This window comes from Rattus norvegicus, chromosome 4 (genome assembly GCF_021556685.1).
Source record: "Rattus norvegicus strain SHRSP/BbbUtx chromosome 4, alternate assembly SHRSP_T2T, whole genome shotgun sequence".
NCBI lineage: Eukaryota > Metazoa > Chordata > Mammalia > Rodentia > Muridae > Rattus > Rattus norvegicus.
In genome coordinates, this window is record NC_141537.1 from 133,429,142 (window position 1) to 133,455,534 (window position 26,393).

At 45.9% G+C, this 26,393-nt stretch overlaps 1 protein-coding gene across 1 annotated transcript in view; it reads right to left on the reverse strand.

Annotated features, from left to right (window-relative positions):
• Positions 1-6,395, reverse strand: part of LOC147994997 (uncharacterized) — an 82,018-nt gene extending 75,623 nt beyond the window's left edge. The window contains exon 1 of the mRNA XM_087659782.1: positions 6,129-6,395. Coding sequence (XP_087515908.1) covers positions 6,129-6,246 — 118 coding nt within the window. The 5' untranslated portion in view covers positions 6,247-6,395. The remainder of the gene's footprint in view (positions 1-6,128) is intronic.
• Between the last annotated feature and the right edge of the window lie 19,998 nt (positions 6,396-26,393).

The following is a 26,393-nucleotide window of genomic DNA, read 5'->3' on the forward strand; positions in this document are numbered from 1 at the left end:
CTTATGAAACCCCCAGGCTATCCAGGGGACAATGTTCCATTATTATTGTGCAAGTGGGCATGCGTCTGGGCAGGTGCACACGTTCATGCGTGTACAAAGGCCAGAGAAACCTGCTAGGTTTTCTCGAACACCCTCCATCTTATTCCCTTGAGACAGGGTCCCTTCCTGAACCTGAGCCCAGCCATTCCCCCTGTCTTTATCCCACACAGTGCTTGGGTTATAGGTACCTGTGGCTATGATTACCTTTTTACATGGGTGCTGGGGACTAGAACTCACAGCCCAATCCTTATGTAGCAAGCACCCTAACTCTCTGAGCCATCCCCTCAAGTCTCAAATGTCTTTTTATTAAAAATTAACTCGGGAAAATACCAATCCAATTCTTCAAAGAGTTAGACAGAACAATTTGCAAATTCATCTGGAATAACAAAAAACCCAGGATAGCTAAAGCTATCCTCAACAATAAAAGGACTTCAGGGGGAATCACTATCCCTGAACTCAAGCAGTATTACAGAGCAATAGTGATAAAAACTGCATGGTATTGGTACAGAGACAGACAGATAGACCAATGGAATAGAATTGAAGACCCAGAAATGAACCCACACACCTATGGTCACTTGATTTTTGACAAAGGAGCCAAAACCATCAAATGGAAAAAAGATAGCATTTTCAGCAAATGGTGCTGGTTCAACTGGAGGGCAACATGTAGAAGAATGCAGATCGATCCATGCTTATCACCCTGTACAAAGCTTAAGTCCAAGTGGATCAAGGACCTCCACATTAAACCAGACACACTCAAACTAATAGAAGAAAAACTAGGGAAGCATCTGGAACACATGGGCACTGGAAAAAATTTCCTAAACAAAACACCAATGGCTTACGCTCTAAGATCAAGAATCGACAAATGGGATCTCATAAAACTGCAAAGCTTCTGTAAGGAAAAGGACACTGTGGTTAGGACAAAACGGCAACCAACAGATTGGGAAAAGATCTTTACCAATCCTACAACAGATAGAGGCCTTATATCCAAAATATACAAAGAACTCAAGAAGTTAGATCACAGGGAGACAAATAACCCTATTAAAAATGGGGTTCAGAGCTAAACAAAGAATTCACAGCTGAGGAATGCCAAATGGCTGAGAAACACCTAAAGAAATGTTCAACATCTTTAGTCATAAGGGAAATGCAAATCAAAACAACCCTGAGATTTCACCTCACATCAGTGAGAATGGCTAAGATCAAAAACTCAGGGGACAACAGATGCTGGCGAGGATGCGGAGAAAGAGGAACACTCCTCCATTGTTGGTGGGATTGCAAACTGGTACAACCATTCTGGAAATCAGTCTGGAGGATCCTCAGAAAATTGGACATTGAACTGCCTGAGGATCCAGCTATACCTCTCTTGGGCATATACCCAAAAGATGCCCCAACATATAAAAAAGACACGTGCTCCACTATGTTCATTGCAGCCTTATTTATAATAGCCAGAAGCTGGAAAGAACCCAGATGCCCTTCAACAGAGGAATGGATACAGAAAATGTGGTACATCTACACAATGGAATATTACTCAGCTATCAAAAACAACGACTTTATGAAATTCGTAGGCAAATGGTTGGAACTGGAAAACATCATCCTGAGTGAGCTAACCCAATCACAGAAAGACATACATGGTATGCACTCATTGATAAGTGGCTATTAGCCCAAATGCTTGAATTACCCTAGATGCCTAGAACAAATGAAACTCAAGACGGATGATCAAAATGTGAATGCTTCACTCCTTCTTTAAAAGGGGAACAAGAATATCCTTGGCAGGGAAGAGATAGGCAAAGATTAAAACAGAGACTGAAGGAACACCCATTCAGAGCCTGCCCCACATGTGGCCCATACATACACAGCCACCCAATTAGACAAGATGGATGAAGCAAAGAAGTGCAGACCGACAGGAGCCGATGTAGATCGCTCCTGAGAGACACAGCCAGAATACAGCAAATATAGAGGCGAATGCCAGCAGCAAACCACTGAACTGAGAATAGGACCCCCGTTGAAGGACTCAGAGAAAGAACTGGAAGAGCTTGAAGGGGCTCGAGACCCCATATGTACAACAATGCCAAGCAACCAGAGCTTCCAGGGACTAAGCCACTACCTAAAGACTATACATGGACTGACCCTGGACTCTGACCTCATAGGTAGCAATGAATATCCTAGTAAGAGCACCAGTGGAAGGGGAAGCCCTGGGTCCTGCTAAGACTGAACCCCCAGTGAACTAGACTGGTGGGGGGAGGGTGGCAATGGGGGGAGGGTTGGGAGGGGAACACCCATAAGGAAGGGGAGGGAGGGAGGGGGATGTTTGCCCGGATACCGGGAAAGGGAATAACACTTGAAATGTATATAAGAAATACTCAAGTTAATAAAAAAAATAATAAAAAAAAATTAACTCCACCTTGTCAAGACTGGAGTTGATGTGGCACTCTCTCTCTCTAGAGAGCATGGCCCCTAGGTCACCTGACTGCTCACAGACTTCACCACAGAAGGAATGCTGCCACTACATACACGGTATGTAAATGGCATATGCCTCATGGAAACTTGGTAGAAATTCCCCCCACCCCCAATGCTATGAAATCCTAAACTCTGGCAGCCAGGGCTTAGGTAAGAGATTGGGATCCTTAGAGATGAACTTTCCCATGCTTAGAGGCTAAAACATAATTATCTCCATTTAGAAAAAAGCCGTTACCACTAGGGAAGAGGGGGAGAATTTTAAAGTACCATTTATGAAGATGATCAGGATAGTTCCCCGTCCTCTAAAAAGCGAGGATTTGAGGGAAGAAAGTGTGTGTGGTCCCACAGCAGATCTTTGCCTACAGAAAGCCAAGGACATGGGTTTATTAAGACAAGTCTTTTCTGTTCCCCAGCTCCATACAGACCTGCCACAGTGGTCCAGACACGCTAAGAAACAGCTGTCTTCAGTGCAGGATGACCTTAGAGGGTGCCTGGGACTCTGGCACTGTCCTCCCATTTACACCTACAATCAAAACAGCCATTTCCGGTTTTCATATACACGGGCATGCGGCTAGATGTATCTGTCCTCTCCAAAACTGCCATTCCACTCTCTCAGGGAGAATCCACCAGTTTTGGTGTCTGTTAGAAGTCAGGTTCTGTGGGCTCCTGGAACCAGACTACCACGTGTGGCTTCCTAGAATACCACACCCCAAACTTTAAAAATATGCATACATGGGGTTGGGGATTTAGCTCAGTGGTAGAGTTCTTGCCTAGCAAGCGCAAGGCCCTGGGTTCGGTCCCCAGCTCCGAAAAAGAGAAAATAAAAGAAAAAAACATGCATACATACATACATACATACATACATGTATACATGCATACATATACACACATGTGTATATATGCATATATATTAGCTTATTACTAGTAGTGTGTGCTAGTTTTTGGTATGTGTGTCACTGCAGTAACATTGTATGCATGTGTGGCCACACAGAGGTCATAGAAACCCTCTTGTCATGCTGGCTCCCTCCACAAAGGGTTCTAGGGCTCAAACTCAGGTAGTCAGGCTCGTGTATTAATTTGTTTCACCTGCTGAACGACCTCATCAGAGTCTGGATACCCATTTCTCTTTGAGTAATATTTGCCATTCTTAGTACTCCTCTGTTTTGGTAGACAGGAGATCATTCTACCCAGAGCCCCCTGTCACCATACAATGCCAGGCTTCTCAAAGGCCTCTCGTCAAGCACAGTCCTGTGTTTGTGGCGCGCAGAGCATTTGGATGACTGACTTGTGGATGTTCTGGTGGCATCCTGCCTCAATCCTCTGAGTATAGGGGATTGAGCGGGCCTGGACACCTGCTTGCTAAGCAGAGAAAAGCTTGTACCTGGGCCTCTGCCAAGCCCGAGAGTACTCACTTTCTGTCACAATGGCCAAAGATCTCCAAGAAACTGATTTTTTTTTTTAAAGCTTTTTCTACAAAGCCAGAGAACATGTTGGCAAGGCTGCTGTATTCAACTGGATCTGAAGCTATGGAGCCCAGACAAAGGGCCTGGGATTAGGTTTTTCTTCCCCTTTCCTCTTTAATCTCCAAGGAATTGCCACTAACCCAGGACCACACTGACAGGGGCAGCTGTGACCCAACCCTTCTCGGAATACGAGAGGAAGGGAGGGTTGGGGGAGATGCCTGGTGCCTCACATCCCAGAATACCTTTTATTCTTCGATGTCTATCTGTGAAAGGCAATAGCTGTGACAAACGAGGGGACAAACGTGCTGGCGCCAATGTTCAGCCTCCATAGCCAGGCGCTGTGGGGCCGGTGATGGTTCCGAGAGTATTTACCACCGCTGTCCTACATGCACAGAACATGAGGGAGGACAGGGAGCCAGAGAAACAGATCAAGCTTCCCCTCTGCCCTTGGTTATTATATATCTCAGATAGAATACAGGGTGGGGGCAGGGGACCCTTTCCAATTTGGCACTTGTGGTCTGGTTTCTCTTTTTCTTTTATTTTTATACTCAAATTCCTTTTCTCTGAAATTCTAAAAGGGCCATCCATGTTGGCTAGTATCTTACCAGTTCAAGCTCACTGCAAACACCGTGTGTTCTCTACACGTGTCCTCGTTCAGAGACCTCTGTGGGAACAAGTCCTGTGCCCACCTGCCAAGCTGGGGTGCACGCTGTTCACACCCGCAGTCCTTACACCAGCCTCACCTCTTCCCATAATTTATGTTACAGTGCCATCTTATGGCGGTTTACGACTACAATTTATGAAAGGAAAAAAAAAAGTGGACGTCTCATCTGTGTTTTAAGGAAATATATGGGTTTAAAAAAATCTTCCTTAATTAATCACGCCAGATACACATGAGGAAATGGCTGTCTATAAACAAGAAAGCTCTTGCAGTGCGGCAGGCTAAAGGCCAAAGTCCACAGCAAGGATGTGAGCAGCCACACCAAAGACAGCTAGAGGATCTCCTCAGGGGCATCAGTGTCCTCATGCAGAATCCTGCACAATCCGACATTTAGAAGCGGCCTTCTTTGTGAATTCCATGATGTATTTGGGAAGAGGGGGGGGAAATCTGACTTAAGTCAGTGATTTTCGGCCTGGAATGTTTGGCTCTGAGTTCACATTACACAACATTTTACCTTCCTTATTTTAGGAAAAAAGAAAGAAGGAAAGAAAAAAACAACAACAAAACCTACAGAACTCACCAGCCCAGTACCAGCATGACACCCGGCCAGACAGCCCCATCACTTATATGTGAATTTCACTCTCTGCTTAATTCTAAGACAAGCCTCCTTGGAGGAACTTCCTTCCGGAAGTCTGCCTGCCAATTTTGGGAGGCTTTAAGGCTTATTTCCTCTCCCTCCTCCACCCACAAGTCAAATTACGAAGGGGCCTGAATCTAATTCCTTCCCCCGAACTCGCCCGTTCTGTGGCTGCACCATCAGTCAGTCATTCTCGGGAACACCCGGGGAGAGAGAGGTTTCCAATTCTAGGTCTGCCTAGGAGGCTCTGGTAAACGGAATGATCCTGAAGCTGTGATATTAGAAATGACTAAAGTTAATGTCCCATCCTCTTGGATGACAGAGCGCCCCAAGTGGGAACAGAGCAAAGGGCCAGCCTCCAACTCCCATAGCCAAAGAGCCTCACATGCCCATACCCTCTCTTTCCAGATTGCTCCATTCGGCATCTCGCGGCTCCTATGAGAGATCGAGCCGAAAAGTCTGAGCCACCCAACAAGGCAAGGAAGGTGTCCTGCAGCCTCCAGTCTGTAGACACCCGCTCTCTTCTCTACAGAGAAGACCCAGAATATACGGTGATTCATTATGAAAGAAAAAAATTAATATGCATTTAACTACATGCAAAAGCAGCACGGAACAAAGGCGGTTTATAAAAAGGCATCCAAATGTCAAATATTTCTCCAGTTCTTCCTGCACTGTCACAATAGAAGTGTTTTCTTTTTTAAGTGCTCCACTCTCAGTAATTGTAGGGATCACAATTTCAAATTAAACATGCCCAATAAACCACGGTGGGTGGGTTTTGTTGGCTTGCCTCTGTTACTTTTGTCTAGTCCCCACTTTAGCCCCACCTCCCCCACCCTGCCACCCCCACCCCAACTCTGTTTTGCTTCAGACTTACCTTTGTTGACCTTTCCCCCTCCTTTCTGGGAGGCTTGTCCCGCTGCCTTCCCTGCACTGAGAATGTCCTCTCTTCCTCTGTCACCCCTCACATTTGGAGGGGCGTTCCCGGCACCCATATTCCCACCATCTTTCCCTAAATATATGTTTGTGTGTCTGTTACTTATCCCCAGCCCCCTTTAACCAGAGGAACAGGATCAGAGACTCCCAACACAGCACAGCGCTAGCTGAACTGACTGTACCCATTAGGAATTCTTCAAGTGCAGATGGACTCTTCAAAGTGACTGTTTACAAATGCAGAAGTAGAATTATGGGTTGCCTCACCCCCACCCCACCTCCTAACATGGATGGGGTTTCATTGCCGCTCTGATTCCAATTTCTCTGTTTCCCACCCCAAAGAGCTGATTTTCCTAATATCCATCCTGCAGACTCCATCTGGGATCCCCCCAACAAGCTGTGCGCTTCTCCCTTTCTTGCACACAGGAATTATAAAAGTCTTCAGGGGGAACAGCAAGGAGGTCAGACCCAGGACTGAGCTATCAGAGTTTTAACACCTAGAAATAGGGAGAGACTGGACAGAGAAGGCTTAATGGACACCCATCAAGAAGGGATGCTATTCTCCCCGGTGCCTGCCCATGGGTCGGTGCAGACCCCTGTGAGGAAGCCAAGTTGAAGCCCTCAGAAAGCCAGAAGCCAGCAGCGTCTACTATGATCACAATTACCCCATGATGTCCCCGTTTCTCAGGATTTACTATCCTTCCGAGCTTTCGGCCCAGTGTCTTGTGTGAACAGAGAACCAGATGGGAGTTTTGGGGGCTAAAATGGATACACCAATTATTTATAGATTCGGACTAAAAATCATGTGAACCGCCTTCTGTGGAGTCCCATCTTCCGAGAACAGACTTGAAATAGGCATAGTTGTGGAAAGTCTCAGAATCATTTAGAATAATCCTCAACATGATATTGCAAGTAGGGAATGGTGGAATTAAGCCGAAAGAATTTTAGGAACCCCTTCAAAGACAAGGGCAGGATTTTAGAACTCTCTAGAAGGAGACCCCAGGGGTTCGATTTTATATTCTGTTGGTTTGGGTTTTTAAGTCATGTTGTCTTTAGACTTTTTTCTTCTTTCCTGGCTGGAAAAACCTTTAAAACTCAACACGACTGCTTACAAAGTAAGGTGTTGCCAGCTTGGAAAGGGAAGGAAATTGTCTCTGGTGCCTTACGAATGATAGACACTCAACATTCATGCAAGGGAGGAGAGCATTTTAAAAAGATTTTCTGTTATTAATCAGCTCCATACAAGGCTCTGGATTCCTAAGGGGAGTCATCCTTAACTTCCCTACCTTGGTTTTTGTTGTTGTTGTTGTTGTTGCTGTTGCTGTTGCTGTTTTTTTTTTCTTTTTTTTCTTTTTCTCTTTTCTTTTTTTCGGAGCTGGGGACCAAACCCAGGGCCTTGTGCTTGTTAGGCAAGCGCTCTACCACTGAGCTAAATCCCCTACCCCTGTTTTTTGTTTTTTAACACTGCCTTTTATTGTTGTTGTTGTTGTTTGTTTTGGTGGCTGGGAGCAAAGTGGAGAGTGTGCCATTTCTCACAAAATCTTTCCTGCTGTCAGTGAGGCTTAGCATCTCATCCGTGTGGCTTCCTACCTGCCTCATACACATCACTGGAGTCTTACATTTTGCTAAGGAATGATAGAATACCCAGCTGAGAGGTTAGCTAGCTTGTCAGGTCAGCCTCATGAGAACACCATGGCCTGAGCTCCGGAAACTTCTGGGTGCCGCCTATTTTGCTGTGTCAGAGGTGAAATCTGCTTCTTCTGAGATCTCTCCTAAATGTAACCCTCAAAATAGAGGAAATATTTGGAGGAGGGCTGCAGCCATGAAAACTGTTCTTAGTGATGCTTACATTTTCATAGCCAAAAAACCATTTAACAGAGTCTGACAAAGCGTTTGCCGCCTTCTTCTTCTTCTTCTTCTTCTTCTTCTTCTTCTTCTTCTTCTTCTTCTTCTTCTTCTTCTTCTTCTTCTTCTTCTTCTAACACACAGAACGTTCTAGAAGACATGGACAAGGGCAGACGGGCAGCTTGGCCGTGCTCTCTGCTGCTCTCCTCTATCTGAACACACTCACTTAGCGCACAACTACCTCAACGCCTTAGGATGGAAGGACAATGTTTGTTTATGTGTTCTGTGGTGCTAGGAATAGAATCTGGGGCCTCACATGTGCTAGCCAGCAGCATTACCACTGAATTCCATCCCCAGCCTGGAACATTTTAAAAAGAATTTATATTTGATAACATCAATACCCGAGTTACGGTGCTGGGTCTAAAATAAGCTATTTGTACTGCTGTTTAAATATTAATATCCATTTGCGCATGTGTGGTATCACTAACCAACTAAGAAATTAGTAAGATTTATTCTCCATCTAGGTAGGAGAAAGTTATATGGGTAAAAACATATTTTTGCTAGTCTATCAAACATACTGAGAATAGAAACAAATAAGCTTCCATTTCTTGGTTAGCTGTAATTCTAAGCACCCCCTTTCCCAGGTGATGGGGAACACTGGTTTTTGGGGTGCCCCAGGGCTTCCCAGACGTGTGTGTATGTGCATGTGTGTTCATGGGGCCTGGCACAGACAAAGCTTGCTTCCACCCCACTCGTTCTACATGATGCTAGTAATGGCAGTTGAAAGAAATGCATTTTGTAAAACTTACAGTAAAGTCAGGCTCTGGAGAGCTTAGTAAAATGCTCACTGTGCCAACATGAGAAACAGAAGCCACTTAAAAGTCTAGGTTTGGTTGATGTTTACATGGGGGGGGGGTAGAGGCAGGGGGATCTCTGGGGATCAGTGGCCAGACAACCTCACCAATTCAGTGAGCCCCGGGTCCCACTGAGAGACCCTATCTCCAAAAATCAGGTGGATGGCTCCTGAGGAAAGATACCAAAGTTGACTTTTGGCCTCTAAATACACTTGAACCTACATGTACCTACCCATATACCAATGTGTGCACACACACAAAACAAAACATTACATCACAATAAACGAACCCCTGGGTTTGGGTGTCGTTTCCTATAAGGTTTGTCTTCCAGTCGATTACCTAAAATGAAAGCCATCCCTATTTGAATGCTCTCAGAGAGTTGTATGGGTAAAAACATCTTTCCTCTGAGTTTTACACCTTTTGTCCCGTGAATATTTTCCACCATTATGGTGTTGTGGAGCCATCGTGGGTGTGTGCGTTCCCTGCCTCTTCTTCACGCTTCTACAGAATACCTTGGATTATCCTGGGCCAGCCGGCAGAGGTGATCAGCAGCACGTGGGTAATGGATGGGGCCCATTGTATTTTCTTGTTTAGAAAATTCAATCACCCTGCAAACTTTTATTGTGTTACATGTAAAATGGCGGTACATCAGCACTTGTTGTGTTTTCCTCTCCCGAGTTGGGCTTGGCAGGGTGCCTTGGGCTTCAGAGAACATCTAAGGGTTGCCAAGCAGGGCCGCTTGGTTCTTTGCCCATTCCTTTAGGGGTTGTAAACATCCTGCCCTGGAAACCTTCACCAACCTGTAGCTAGAAAACTCCCTGGTATGGTGGTGTGGCTGGAGGGAGCTGTAGGGTGGGGGTTAGAATCCATGAGTCACTTTGCCGGTCGAGAGGTGTGGGGTGGGGGTGTCCTGCTGATCCGAAGGAGGCTAGGTAGGTGCTCTAGTGGGCAGTGCGACCTCAAACAGAAAACACACTGCTTAGGAGCGAAGTGCAAAGGAAGGGCAAAGATGTTTGGCCCCCAGGCCAGTGCAGTGAGATACGGTCAAGATGCCATCTCCCTGACACACTGGGCTAGGCTGGGCTGCCACTTCCTACAGTATGGGCACGTCAGGGCCCGACCGTGCACTCTCTGGGACAGATTGGACAATTTGTTTCATCCTTGCTATTTTACATCGTTAAAAGAGTAAAAACCTTCTAAGTTGGGACAGTGAAGCATGACCGTAATCCTAGCACGCAGGGGACTGGGGCAGGAGGGCTGTAAAGTCAAAGACAGCCTGGGATACACAGAGCATTCCTGTCTCACAAAACAAAACCAAAGCCCAACAGGGCTGGCGAGACGCAGTGATAAAGCCAATTGCTGCCAAGCCTGATGACAGCGGTTTGAGTCCTAGGACCTACCCAAGGGTTGTTCTCTGACCTCGCACACAAACACTGTAGCCATGTATGTGCAGAACACTCTCTCTCTCTCTCTCTCTCTCTCTCTCTCTCTCTCTCTCTCTCTCTCTCTCTCTCAATGGAAACAGGTACCAAGTCTTCCTGGGCAAAGGCTGGAGGTGCCATGTTGCACACACTGCTATAGGGCTTTATGACAGCTTTACACGGCCCTTATATGCAGAAAAGGATAGCACAGAGCTTATTATGGGATCTCAGTGTGCTATGCCCGTTCTACGGGTAAGTAAACTGAAGTTCATTAAGGTTATATAACAAGGGTAAAACGATGACACAGGGCCAGGATGTGGATCTAGGCGCTGTGAACTCACAAACACTTCTCTGCCAAGCAGGATGTGTCAGGGAGAGGATCACAGGAGCCCATTTAAAGACATCACAAAGGAACTTCCCTCCCACAGGGTGCCACTCCATCACACAGATGTCAGATGTCAGGGCGGGCTCAGTGTGAATGCCACCCTTGAGGTTTCATTAAGAGGCAAGCGTGCTCTCAGTGGTGGATGGGAAGGTTTTAATTATGCCATCAGAGTTCATCCATAGAGATGAAATTTCTCACTTCTGAAGGAGCAGTCCGGTGTCAGATGCAGGATGGAGTGGGTCAGGGGTGTAGCCTAGCTTCTTAAGCAGAAGTCGGCATGACACTATTTTTAGGTTCGGGTGCTCTCAGCAGTGAACTGGAGCAGTGCAAACTCTGAGGACAGGAAGGGAATGGAATGTGGGAGAAAATTCAAAGCCAAATGTCCTATCACTCACGTTCCGTTTTTGTTTGTTTGTTTGAAAAGCTTTGCTTTTTATTTATGTATATGCAAGCGTGTCTCTGCATGCGTGTTTCTGCATTCGCGTCTCTGCATGTGTGGGCAGAAGATGTAGATTTACTTTTTATTATGCATATGTATGTGCATCCCTGCATGTGCGGCTCTCCATATGTGGGCATGCATGTGTGCAGGTGCCCATGAAGACCAGAAGAGGTCAGATCTCCTGACACTGGAGTTACAGGTAGTTGTGAGCTACCCAACATGGCTGCTGGGGATTGGACCCTAGTTTTCTGCAAGAGCAGCAACATTCTTTCCTTAAAATATCCTATCCAGGAGGGGTGTGGTGGCACACACTTTTATTCCCAGTGTGCTTGGGAAGTAGAGGCAGATGGAACTCTGAGGTCAAGGCTAGCCTGGTCTACAGAGTGAGTTCCATAACAGCCAAGGTTATGTAGAGAGACCCCGTTTCAATACACACACACACACACACACACACACACACACACACACACACACACATATACATACATAAAATATCCTGTCAAGGTAGGGGTTGGGAGATAGTTTATTGATGTTTGCCATCTAAGTATAGGGGCCTGAGTTCAATGCCCAGTGTAAAAAGCAAAGTGTACTATCACTTGTGAACTTGTAATGGTAGTGCTAGAGATGTGAAGACAGGAGCGTCCCAGGGCTTGCTGGTCAGCCAGCCTGGCTGAACGAATGAGTTTAAGGAGAGACCTTGTCTCGAAGAATAAGGTAGAAAATGATTGAAAAGGCTACTTGATGTCAACCTCTGATCTCCGTATCTAAGGTGCACGCGCACACACACACACACACAGAGAGAGAGAGAGAGAGACAGAGACAGAGACAGAGAGAGACTGATAGAGAGAGGGGAGGGAGGGAGAGAAGAGAGAGAAGGTGTCTTTTTTTTTTTTTTTTGGTTCTTTTTTTTCGGAGCTGGGGACTGAACCCAGAGCCTTGCGCTTCCTAGGCAAGCGTTCTACCACTGAGCTAAATCCCTATCCCGAGAGAAGGTGTCTTAGGAGATATAATATGTTAAAGACAACAATGGTCCCCACTGGACATATAATTTTCATGTTGTGGTCTCAACACAGATCCCACATTGTACTCTCTAAGACGGTCTACTGATTCTACATATGGCTTCTCCATTAGCTATGAACATTTGAGTATGAAACAGTCACCTAGAGTAAGAGAGAGCTATAGGGGTAGAGAATAAGGCGGTCAGGTTTTGTAGAGAGGAATGGAAATACATAGAGACCTTACTTGGAGTGCCCAGAGTATAGCTAATTCCAAAGGTAGCCTAGGATATGGCATTAGATATGTGGCCTGTTAGGTCCTTAGGATACAGCCCTGAATTCTGAGCAGATGCCCAGGCAATTGGAGCAATTGGAACAGTCCTGTTGTGGGGCTGGGCCCTGGCTCTGCTCACACTCGGTGGATGGGGGTTGTGTAGGGGTGGTAGGAGCAGAAAACCAAGTTATAGGACATAGGAAGGTACCTAAGGGTTTGCATATAAGGTTATCCTGTCTGAATTGGTGGTGGTGGGGGCAATATACACTCTGCTCTCACACAGCCAACAGCTATCTGTGGGCAGAAGGTGAGGAAGAGAGAAAGAATCAGAGGTGGAGGAGGGAACGTTTGAGAAGGAAGGATATATGGAGGGAGCAATGGAAGGCGACACTGTGAATGCACCCAGAGCTGCAGGGGCTGAGTGGGTGGGCATGAGAGCAAGGAAGCCACTCTGGAGGGTCAAAGGCTTGTGGAGAGAACATCTTGCCCAGACAACCAAGGATTCTGTGTAGGAGACAGCACCATGCAAACAGAGTGGACCAGACATTAATAGCCAGGAACCTCAGCTAGGCGACTCCCCCTCCACCCTAATGGCACCTAACCCCTTCAGATGGCAAGCATGAGACCCTTACACAGAAGAGAAGGGGCTCCCTGGAGGTGCCATGAGGAAGCAGTAAGAATTATCTGTCCCGGGGATGAATACGTAGTGATTATCAGACGGATCCCAAGGCTCTGAAAGTGAGGGTTCTTTGCAGTCTTTGGAAATTGCAACATTAGTGCTTGGTGACAAAAAGTCCCAGGTAGTGACCGGCCATGCGGGCTTCATTCAGACCCATGGGTTGGTTATTTTAGTACAGGCCAAAGAGGGGCTTTAGCTCGCAGCTCCTAGGGCCCCACATCTGCAGCACTTGGCCTTCCGGTTTCCCTCCATGTTCATTCCAGCAGCCTGCCAGGGGAGGTGGGCATGGGTGTCTCATCAACTGGTGAGTTTTCCACAAGTACCAGCTGGTCTCCTCTTAATTGCCCCTACAGAGACTTTCATAAATACTTTCAAATATTATAATTATTATTGTTTCCCTTTAAGATGGCACCTCCTCCATCAAGCAGCCCAAAGAACCATTCTGAAATTATCCAATTTATCTTTATAAAATCCCCCGTGAGGATGGTGGGTGGTAGTGTCTCTTGGTTGGTGAAGGACAGAGAGGGGGGAAGAATGTGGCTAAAGGTATTGTGCTGATGGGGAAGGTGAACCCCAAGTGGCAAGTGGGAACCCTTCTTTCTCCCAATGTGCCTCAGTGTCATCCTGGGCACATCACTCTCTAGGGGCCATATCCTGAGGCAAGCTCTATTTGGAGCATGGTGTCCCCCCCTCGGTAACACACGTGAGCTGGTGAAAAATCTCTGGAGAATTCAGCTTCCTCATCTGACAAGAACTGAAGATACCTCTGTGAGAAGTGCAGAAAGGACTGCTTCGCTCCCTGGGGGCAGCTGTAAACACCAACAGGCCCTCTTTCCCAAGCCCTCTCCCACTAGGCACCATCCATCAATCAATCCATTGCCCAATGGGCTCTTTTGCAATTCTATGCAGTGAGGTAGAAATGCCCCGTTTTGGAATGGATGGAACGAGCTTGGGGGATAGGCAGCCTGTTTCAGACCACGGCTGCAATACCTTCGAAACGTGACAGCCTCTCACAGGGCACTGAGTCACGCCCATTTCCTCACCAGCAAGATCGGAACAAAGATTGTAACATTGTAACGAGGTGAGATGTTACAGAAAGAGGGTCTGCTACAAGTTGGCGCTTCCTAAGCGACTAGAGATCGGATAAGATGGTGAAGCCGGAGTTGAGATTCCTGTATCGAACCCTGCCAATTCACCTTGGACAAATCATCACTTCATCTTCCTGGGTCAGGAAGATTCCTGTTTTCCCAGTAATACACATAGTTTATCGCAAGATTACATTGTTATTAATTGTATTTTAATTATTGTGTAATTCCTTGCTCCTATTTCATCTTGTGTAACCTTGAGGCAACACAAGGGATATGGCTCAGTACAGGGCCACTTTGTCCCCAGCAGCCTGGAAGGAGTACCCCCTGGCTTAGAGAGCTCTCTATGGTGCCAATGAGTCCTGTGATTTCCCACTATAGGGCTCAGGGATCTGGGAACTGCCCCTCCCCCCCTTTGCCCAGGCACTTTTCCGGCAAGATGGAGATATTAGTTATCCTCACTGCCACAGTGACATAGTTTAGAGAAGCAGCTTGAAAGTTCAGGGGTTTGGGGCTAATGTGGCTGTGGAGTCGTGGCAGCTACCGCGGCTTATTAGGAACTTGCCACAGAGATGGAGACCAAGTGTCAACTACATGAGCCTGCGAGGGACACTTCACACTCAAACTCTAAAAAATAAAAACACTATTTTTAGAAAGATCAGTGAGCTGCTCTTTGGAAGCCCTTCAGTGCTGCATGCATGGGGAGTGCTGTCTGATGAAAGCATGCACGTGTACGTGAGGAACATACAAAGACCTGCACGTCCATATGAACAAGGACGTGCATAGGAACAAATGGAGCATTTGTCTCCGTGTGGGCTTCTATTTAAGAAAAGAAAGAAAAAATTAAAGGCTCTTATTTGGGGTAGAAAATGAAGAGAGAAATGAAGGCGCTTTAATTTCCGGTGGTGCCAGGCCACAGTTCGGGCTGCACCGGCAGCTGCTGTAACAGTAAACCAAACAAACAACCCATCCACCAGCAACACAGAAACTCTGGATTGCTCTCTGCCGCAGTCTTCCGTGGATACTTCAAAGCCTGGAGACTCTACAGATGTGGTGTTTCTCTCTCCAGTCAACACATGCAAAAGCCAGCGAGAGAGGGGCCAGCCCCCTGAAAGGAAAGTGGGGGGCAGAAGGTGGCAGTGGGGGTGGTGGGGAAGATGGCTTGAAATTTGAGCCCTGAGCACACTGGCTATTTCTTAGAGGACAGGCACCCATTCCCTGCTCAGCTCTAAGTCTCCACCTCCCTCCAGTGGCATTTATAAGAAGGTAGCATTTCTTGAGGTCTAGCTAGTGAACAATCAACACCAAATTTGACTACCAAAAAAAAAAATTACACTACAGAATCCATCATGGCCAGATTCCCCTGAGAGCAGTTTCCTTCCTCTTCCTAAGACTGCTCCTCCATGGGGTGGGGCTATGGTGAGCCAAGACACAGGCAGCCAGCCAATTCTCACACTCGTGCTTTTTTGAGCTTGTACAACATTGTCTACAGAACTACACTGAAGAATACAGGAATCTGGGGAGCTGGCAAAGCATGTCCGAAGGCTGCATCTGTCCAACACAACTTTGTTAGGCCTTAGATATAATCATTCCAAGACAGGGGTCTCAAGCTGAGCGTGGTGAGCTTGGGGACCCCCAGAGAGGAGTCCCTTCATCCTTGGATCAAAACCCCTTTGTTTTTCTTAGGAGAGTCTTAATTGGGTTGGGGAAGTATCATTTGCAACAAAGTATTATTAGAGTAACAGTGTTCACAGTGACCTTGCCTTCTTTACCCAAAATGTTACAAGCTAGCAATTTGTGATTTGCAAAACTCTTATATTAAAAGAAATAATCAAGTGAAAAATTCAACCTTGGAATAAATTGAATTCTGAAAACAAGAGTACAGAATACAAGAGATATGTTTTTTTAGGCAGAGGCAACATTATAGTTGTGTAATGGAGAAGGGAGGTGGCTGAGAGACAGGGTGGTAAAAGCTGCTCTGGGCTTCTCTAACTTGTGACCTTGAACAAGTATCCTCTTCCCCTCTAGCCCAAACCACAGAAGAAAGAACTCTGGCCTTCTGACCTCTTTCCAAGTGGACTCTGAATAATTCAAAGGTAGAATTAGGAAGCCCTGGCTAGACAAAGGTAAGTGAGAATTGGCCAGGACCTGCAGATGCTCAGAGAAAGGACCATTTTGCTGAGCCTGTGCCTAGGGCAGTGGGATCCTATAACACAAGTCTTCTAGAAGATCAGCTTCAGTTGGGTCTTAGAAACCTGTAATGGGGGCTGGAGAGATGGCTCAGTGGTTAAGAACACTCACTGCTCTTCCAGAGGTCCTGAGTTCAAATCCACATGGTGGCTCACAACCATCTGTAATGAGATCTGCTGCCCTCTTCTGGTGTGTCTGAGGACAGTGATAGTGTACTTATATAGGATAAATAAATACATCTTTAAAAAGAAAAAGAAACCTGTCATGGCAGCCATGGGAGAAAGAAGGTAGGAGAAAAGGAGTGAAGGGGCTCCAGCTGCTGCCCTGAGAGGGCTCACTCCCTGATGCACTTGGCCATCAAAGGACTGTTTGCTCACATGTGTCTCCAGAGCTCCTTGTCTTTGGTACTCCTAAGGCCATGCCAGCCGGACCTCAGAGATTGCTTACATACAGTGCTGTTGAGGTCATCCACGAAGACACTGACAGGAGGCGCTAGAGAGGTGACTCCTAAAGAACCTAATGTTCTCTGGGCTTTATTTACCTATTCTGTTAAAAAATGAGCTGAGCATTGCCAGGGCTGCTAAAAATAGACAGTTGTCACCTATTGTGAACTTCTCAAAATGCAAGTAGGAAAAATCAGAGATAGGAAATCTGTCACTTCTAACAGGATCTGCTTTTAAAAACCTGTAGTGTCAAGATAAATACATTCTGGTCTCCAACAGTCCAGCCTCTGAACTAATCACATGTCTTTATCTGCAACACATGCGATTTTAAAAGTTTAAAACTATGGGATCATGGAGGAAAAAAATAACTAAATAAAATATCCACACAAAGGGGCTCTGAAGACTTGTTAGACCTGGGTCATTGCAGAGTCAGAAGTCTTCGATGCCTCTAGCACGAGAGAACATCCCCGTTGCCTCAGTACTGAGGAATCCTGACACATATCAGTCTTAGTTTTTTCATTTTGATTGACATCCTAGGGCCACTGAGCCTCCCCAAGCCGACACAACAGCCTATTTAGCAGAACAAAAAGAGGAGGGGAGGGGAATCAAAACCACTGACTTCCATTTTCCTACTCTTAGGATCTGACACATACTCAAGAGCAAGCCAAAAAACGTCTACTGGCAACTCTTCCTAATGCACAGGCTGCCACATCAGCACAGGGACCAGAAGCAATCTTGCAGGATAAAGTACAGTATTAGAGGACTCCCCCAGGTTAAACCCATCAACCTCCAGTGATGCTTCTGTGGGATCAACAGTTTCCTGAACCCTGGTGGAAAGAGGAAGACCACGCTCTTATAAGGTGCCAGCTCACCTCACTACTCACAGGGACTCTGCCTCCTGCCATGTGGAGCCCAGGCAGCAACAGGAATCATAATGCATAATAGCCACCTCTCCAGCAAACAGCGTCTTAAACACACAGAAGAGATGGGTGTTGCTAACAGACTATGTCGGTCTCACCTGGGCAAGGCCCCATCTCTACATCAACCTACCCACCCCCAACTTTGTCTTTAGTGTTTCTTCTTATGTCTTTTGCCTCACCCTGGACTCTCCATGTCTTTACATATTCACAGGACTTGTTGCTTCCTATGAATATTTTGAATTTTAAAAAACCCTATTCTAACCACTGAGCTGTGATCTAGCCCAGGTTGGCCTTGAACGTTTAGACCTCCTGCCTCAGTCTGCTGAGTGCTAGAATTCCAACCACACATATCACATCAGGCTAGGAATTAATTTCAACATTTGGAGAAGGGGCTAGGCTGGGAATCGATGACGTATTAGTTATAGTTATTGTTTGCAATTGAGAAAACAAGTGTGTACTACTTTTATCCTTTAGAAAAAGGGACTTTTGTAGAAATAAGTGTCTGTGGCTGCGTGGGAATATGGGGTGTCTGGGGTTATAGGAATCTGGACTCTGCTTCAGAATATTAATTTAAAAATAATTAGTCAACGAGCTAACACCTAGACATCAGAGAACTGTGGTAGCAAGATTTTGATCCTTAGGCCTGCATGATCAGCGCAGAGCAGCTCGTTTAGTTAATGCCCCTCACCTTCCATGATGGTGACACTTCGTGTTCCTTCTACAGACAGGTAAGTTGAGGCCTGGAAAGCCAGGCAGCACAACCCAGGTCACAGAACCTCAGAAGACAGGGTTCTGGCTTGGAGTGGGAGAAGCTGATCTCCCCAGTTAAAACTCAGAGCTCCTCTCACCTATGGGTGGGTTTCTCAAAGCAAATCTCTGAGGAGCCTGGGGAAATGCTGGTTCCCCTGTTCACTACCAGCTAGCATCTGTGGAGGGCACGGAATGAGCAGGAGTGTGACCAAGGCCTGAGAACCACATGCCCAGGACCACATTGACCACACTGACATTGCGAAGGGGACATGATGGAAGACACAGGAAAACTCAGGCTCCCTACACTATAAGAAGCGAGAAGGATGGTCGCCATTAAAGAGTGCAGAACAGGCTTGTGGGAGGTTCTTGGCTCTCCCCAGGGTCTGCCTAAGGACACACAGGTTGGGATCCAGGTCAGGGCTCCAGAGAGATCAGGGAGCTGGATGGCCAAAACACAGAGCACACATGTCAGGGAACTAGGCAAGATGGTGCTGAAAGAGTTAGTTCACAGGGCGAGGGAGGCAGAACTCCGGGTATTTTGCTCTTTGTTTGAATCTAAAACACAGCTTTAAGTTATTAAGCATGCTGGAATAGCACAAACACGCTGGGCACTGCTAGCAGGAGCAGAAAGACGCTTGGGGAAGGACGTTCAAGATAAATGTCAGGAATGAGAAGTGTCAGGTCCTTGGGACTTCATTGCCTCCTTCTGAGTTCTCAACAATCCCTGGGGGATCCCTGTGGCCCCAGCCTGTGTCTGCAGCTGGCAATGGTCTCAAGTCCGTCCTATATAACAGGAACCCAGGGTCATTAGACTTGTGCATCCTACCTGCTTCTTAAAGAGAACATTTATAAACTTTACTGAGATGTGCCATGAAGGTAGGAACCCCCTTTTTGCAATTCTTTTGGGGAAAGGGCATAAAGCACCCCCCCAGAACAGTCAGGGGACCATATTCTGTGCAGCAGCAATTCTTCTAAATATAGAACACAGAGCCATCACACAAGGAGGCAAGAGATGTCCTTGGATGCTCCACAGAACAGGCGGATGACAAAGCTGCTAAGAGGGTTTTGCGCAGAAATCCTGTGCTCCCCGATTTAGCAGAAGGCTCCCTCTGCTCTCTCACGTGAGTGGGCTGCGAAACAGACCTGCAGTGGTTGCTCTGTGAAGCTTACCACTTCACCTTGTCCCAGGTCTGCCTTCACAGGTACAGAAATAATTCCCTGGACTCCAGGAGTTTCTTTTTTTAACCCCCATGGAAGTAAATTTACTTATCCAAACTTGAGCTATCTCTAACATTTGCCAGATCTCCCAGGCCGATTTTTTTCTTTTTTTAAACTCATCTTCACGGCAGGAACATAAAAGGGGGCGATCCATAAACATTTCAGATGCTTAATATACTGCTTCCTCTAGGTCGCTCGAAGCGGAAACGCTGCTCTTGAGACGAGGTGGGCATCTCTCAAAGTCATCAGGAGGGCTCGCCATGCACTTGGCCACAGCTGAAATGTGTTTTAATAAGGTTCTTCTCCTTTAAAAGCCCCCGTTGCCTTTCAGCCCCATCCCGCAGCCCAGGCAGGGAGGAAGATGGCTCTCAGATATCCTTTTGTTACTCTAATCGGAGCCAGAAGGGCCGTATTGACTTTCGGCCCATGGGGAGTTGTAGCTCTTTAGTATCTATCTCATCCAAGAAATCAAGTTTGATTAATTTGTCATCAAGCAAAATGTGTGATCCGCTCAGAGCCAAGCCTTTGAAGTGGAAGGATGCAGTTGGGCTGGAAGCCCAGGTCAGGAGGAGAATCAGCATTGGTGTCCCATGGAATAAGCCCGTCTAGGCACAGGGGCCTGCTCACGCTGACAATGCTGCTTTAACTTCTGAAACCGTTTGGACACAAGCATTCTGAGTGGGCTCCTCCCTGGCAAAAGCTCCCTTTTGTTGTCTTTGTTAAAGTGACCAGGGATACAGAGCAAGGAAGTCCTAGTAAATGTTGAATCACTCCACAAAGCTTTGGGATGGTAGGGTGCAACCTTCCGCCAGTCGTAAAAGCCTGTGAGAGTGGGAGAGCTATAGGGCTGAGCTGGGGTCTGCCCTCACTTCCGGAATGAATATGGAAGGGGTCTCGTGCTGGGTCATAGGGCAGATGCTCCTTTACAATGCTCTGGTCTTGTTAACCTGCACTTAGTGGAGTGCCTAGTTTGCTGAAAAAACACACAAGCCAATGGCCCTGAAACATTTAAGCCTAGACATAGTGTCACGTTTCTTGTTCAGATGCTATATATTGGTTTATAAGGAGTTCCAGGGCTTTACAAATTACAGAGTGAGCCATCTTGAGACATTCCACAATGTAAGAACCCCACAGTTAACATGCTGGTGCATGGGCTTTTTTTTTTTAATGACTGCTACCCCTCAGGTGTACACATAAAGACCTAGTGAATTAGGCAGCCAAAGTCAGGGGCTTGCTTGGCTTTTAAAGAGATCTGGGAAGTGCCAACAAATTACAAACAGCCTTTGTGGTTACCGACTCCAGTGTCTAAACTGTTATTAGAGAATTTTAAAATAATAATGAGTCTAGCGAAGACACTCGGCTTCAGAAAGCTAAGGATACTTTGAATTGAAAACAAAAGCAAACTTTGCTTATGACAACATTCAAACATTTCACTGAGTCTGTACTGTAAGTCAGGTCTGTGGAACTCAAGGATGTTTGAATTAATTTCTTCCTCTTCTTGGGGACTAGTGGCTCTTTTTTTGTTTTTCGGTTTTTTTTTTTTTTAAACCAAGGTTTTCTTTGTGTAGCCCTGGCTGTCCTGGAACTCACTATGAAGACCAGGCTGGCTTTGAACTCAGAGATCCACCTGCGTCTGCCTCCTGAATACTGGGAGTTAAAGACATATACCATCCCTACCCAGCTTCGTGGTCCATTTTAATGCTATTTCTCAAGTCTGTAAGGTCTAGGCTCCACGAAGTAGAGAGGATTTGGTGCTTATGTTTTACATTTTCTGGGCCTAGCACACAGCACAGCTAGTCAGCCATCACTTGATGAGGGGGGAATGAGTCAATCTAGCCTACAGAAATGTGCTATAGAGATGCCCGTCAGATTTCCTTTCCGCTGTCAGGGACTAAGATAAATGCATGTAGGAGCCTGGGAGAGATGACTCAGTCGGTAAAATGCTTGCTGTGCACGCTTTCAGACCTCAGTTCAACCTCCCGGACACACAATAAAAAGTCACGTGTAGTAGTACCTGTTGGGAAGGCAGCAACTGGCAGACTCATGGGGGCTCATTGGCTAGCTTTGTGTACCAGGGAAGGAACCTATCTCAAAAAACAAGGCAGACGACTTCTGAGAACCACTGGAGGTTGTCCTCTGACCTCTACATGTACATACATGCATCCATACACACACACATGTACAATGACAAGAGTAATAGCATTCGAATAATTCAAAGAATCCTCATGATGATCCAGCAGTTACCTCACAGTTATATGCTTGGATGCCCATAATTCACAGCGGAAAACAAGGGGCTTAACACTTCTCTAAGAATTTGTTCAGCTTAGAAGATAGGCATACACCCTATTTCCTGTGCATATTCCCCCAAAAAATGCCAATAAAATCATTGAAAAATAATTAATTGGTAAGTTCACTTATATTTTAAACTCACTCACAGCCAATCAACTTGGAAAGCAGGTTCGCAGAAGCCACCAAAGGGGACAATTTGTTTCACCCTGAATGGCATGAGTGGTACACAGACCAGTAGAGAAGCAGAATACAGGCTTGGCTAGACAACTGCCAGCAAAGGCTTTCTGGTATGGTAACCAGGTGAGCAGGGACAGTGCCTCGAGTGTCAAGTGAGCAAGTGTCCTTGTATCAGCCGTTGGGGACAAACCCAGAGACTCGCCTTCCGGTCATTCCTACCAAGAGCAGAGTCCCAGCTGCATCCCCCTCCCCCCCCAACGCTATTTGTTTCTAAGCAGCTGACTTCTCCCTCCTAAGGATGAGGAAACTGTGACTCAGAGCTGTTGAGTAACTCGCTCTAGGCACCAGCTAATAGGATTTCAACCCAATAATTAAGCCCCCTGCATTACAACCAGTTTGCTTTCTGACTGTTCACAGCCAAGGCCACGTTGTGCACTCCAGGTGGGTTCGGTTCAAAGAGTCTCCTACAATCAATCATTCTGCTGCCTGAACTGGGAAAACTGTTAAAACTTTAATCAGGACCCTAGGACTCTGGTCAAGAAATCAAGTCATGGCGTCTCGGCTCTCCTTTCTAGTCTCTGATAGGAGCCCTCACAAACACAAACAGCTAAAGGTCACCAGTAAGCAGAAGAGGGAGCTGCGGCTGATCCATCTGTGCTGGGATAATCCAGCGCTGGCCGTGAATATGTTTAAGGGGCTCCACGCTACGGCAGTGATTCTTTTTCACCTGCCATCCACAGCAGTCAAACGTGTGATTCTTGTACATTCTTCGGGGAAGAGTGTTAGGCATGTGCGTCTACAGATTGGGCACTCAATAAGTGAGACAGAAAGCCAGCTTCAAATGGAAGTGTTTTAATTCCCCGTTAAAACCTTGAGAAAATAAGCAAGTGCAGAGAGGGGGCCGGGGGTGGAAACTATTTTCAAGACTGATCTGCTCGCAGGATCTGCTGCAGAAGCAGGTGAGAAAATGAATACTTTTGGGGGGACGAGGCATCAAAGTGAAAGCTGGGACTCTGGCTTGCAGGCAGGAGGTTTGGGGACCCATTGTGACCCTTCCACAAACTGCTTGTGTGACTTTAAGTAGTCAGTCACTCTATGTCTCTGGGCCACTGCCTCATCTGTAGTGGGACTATTTTGGATGAGGCCAGCAAGTCTTCCATTTTTATTTTTTTTATAAAGCAATAGATTGAAGAAGGAGGAGGAGGAGAAGAGGAAGGAGGAGGAGAAGGAGGAGAAGAAGAGGAGGAGGAGAAGGAGGAGAACAGGAGAAGGAGAAGGAGGAGGAGGAAGAGGAGGAGGAGGAGGAGGAGGAAGTGAGTCCATGAGGAAATCTCAAACTTCTTGCCTTTTGGAATCTTCAGTGTTTATCAAGGCCCCGGTTTTAGAACATTCTAGAGCCACAGTAACTTGGGAGAGTAATAAAGATACAGCTGAGCTCCGCAATGAACTCACAGTATGACCTTGGGCAAGTTCCTCACCCGTCTTAACCTTCACTTCCACATACCAAAACTGGGAGTACTAGTAAGGGGCATCATCTATGTGCTTCGATGGCATGCCAACCCACATGGGTTGATATTAGTACTGCCACTCTCCATATGAACACTGCCATGGCTACAGCCAAAGCATGTTGAACTTTGCCCAGACATTGACCCATAGGGTCAGCCAGGACTTACAAGACACAAGCAGAATTTGTGTGCATTGTCAGAAAGAGCTGCCGTAGAGTCAACCTCTTCGAAGTTGCTCTTAGAAGCCAATAAACCTCTGCTAGCATTTTTTTCTTTTGCCCTATGATGCTTTTTTTTTTTTAAAGAAGACACATTTTAAAAAATACCAGCATCTTGTGCTTTGTAAGTGGGGCACTCTGGGGATATATCTTCCAAAGGGAGTCCCCCTTCACCCCCATTATTCTTCAGTAGGAAAGGAGGATCACGTTAAACCTTGCTCTGGGTCCAAACTTTACAGAATCCTGTAGGCGCAGTAAAACAAATGGTTTCAGTTCCCTGAGCTGCACAGGAAATTGGGGAGTAGGAGCCTGTCCACATCCTCACCGTGGGGAGGGGTACAGTCAGCCACGCCATCTGTACAAACTGTGCAAAGTTCAACATGCTTACGGTTAGAAAGGCTTATGATTTATGCTTGCTAGTTAAATATGCTTATGATTTAAACTTATTTTCTCTGGCAAGGAATAAGCTAGTCAGCGCCGTGGCCTAGGCAGATGATGGGAAATAGAAATATATTTCAATGATATATATTTGAACTTGCTGAGCCTTGTAAAAGCTACCGTTTTCTTCTCTTCTTCGAACAAAAGACTTATCAGCTTGTAGGATTCCAGAGATTTTTTTTTTTTTTTAGTGCCTTCACTGAAGGCACTTAAAAGTTTCTTTTGTTTTGTCTTCTTTTCTTAGCAGTAATCATCACACTGAAAGAGCCACCGAGGAAGAAAAGGCATGTTTGCAATATTTGGGCCTCCGAGTGCTGTGTGTGAGGTGGGAAGGCAGAACCTCTGCTAACAATACAACCGAACGGCAAATGCCAAAAAGGCCCACTGGATGCTAAAGCAACCTCAATTGCTTGGCTGCAAGTCTTGGCGAGCGGACTCCAGAATGAGGAGGCCCTGTGAGATTTTTACAGCCTCCGTGTTATACCCTGTCCCTCACAGATTTCATTAAATTTGCTGTGTTAAAATTAATTGAGTCTCCCGTACATAAGCTTGAATTGCATGCTTGTACAATGAGAAGGGAAACTGGAGCGATGAACGGAAGACACATGAGTTTTCGGGTGTTTCTGTTTGTTCTGAGGGGACGGGTTATGCAACCAGAAAGGAAGAATCAATTCGTTTTGCTTGGTGAAGTGGGGAAACTTTAGACCAGCTGTAGCACCCAAAATGAAAGAAAAGGAATGGACTTAATGTACTTCACTATTCTAAATAAAAGGTTAAAAAAAAAGAATTTGAATATGCAAAATGTTTTCCATGAGACCAAAATGAGCCCTATGGCAACTACATTCATTCCATAAATCTGAAACAAGGAATCTCGTAGAACCACTACAATCCGGGTACTGTGAGGGAGCCTCAGGCATGTTAGAGCCATTTGGCAGAAAGTTGTGTTGTGCCTTGTGCTGAAAATAAACAGGATTATGACAACCACCACATATATATTTGAAATGCAATTAAGATAAAGATAATAAAGCTGCATGAGATTTTAAACCCAGAAGACGAACGGTATTTTTTTTTTTAATGACAAGAACCCAATTAGTGGCAACAGATGAGCAAAGATCTCAGAATCGAGTCTTGAGAAATAGTCACTCTTAGCATACTCTAAATGCGTTTTCTTGAAAACAAGAAGGAATGTAATAAAGTCATAGCAATAGAGTCCCAGGTGCAAAAACAGCAAAGACTCTGGTATGAAAAAACTTTGTACCAAACATATAAATCACTACATTTTTGAGTGAGAAGAATATAGGCTCGACTTACCTTACTGCTGCAAAAGGCTGGAATAAAAATTACTGGCTTATAGAAGCAACCTTCACATGTATCTGAACATCAAACACCCGGAGATATAAAATCAAAACTAACTAGAACAGAAAAAGTTTTCAGTCTGACCTTAAAAATACTGTGCAAATCACTAGATGAGACCAGATCAAAAGGAAGGGCATTACACCAGCTTGTAGCCAGATGTGAAGGGGTCCCAGACTGCACAGGGCACAGATGGTATCATATGGGGTGGCGGAAGGTGGGGGAGGACTGCAAACACATCAGAAACATGAGGCAAGCAAACCTGGTTTGGCTTGCACAGGTATGACAGCTGAAAAAAAATGAATCCCTTTCAAGCCACTGATAAGATTTTAAACGTGAGACAAATATTGCTAGATGCCTCTGTAGCTGAAGTGTGTGTAAGGAGTTTACATTTGAAATTCTCTTGTGTGCTAATTCAAAGGGGGAAAACATGCTCCCAGAGGGCATGCGTGAAGTCAGGGTGACTTAGCGTAGGTGAATACCAAGGAGTCAGCATCAACAGAGCTTAAGAACACATACAGTGGTTGAGAGCCTGGTTACCTGATTAGAGTCTGAGAAATCTGAAGGGAATTCAAGATACACTCCCAAAACCATAGGACTAGCAAGCTTACATGTGTGTTAAAAACATATCCAAAGTCTTCAATAGTCCTCAGTCATTACATGAAGTGGTAAAATGACTCTATTTTATTCTTTTACATTTTTAGTAAAAACTGCTTTAAAAAAAAAAGTAA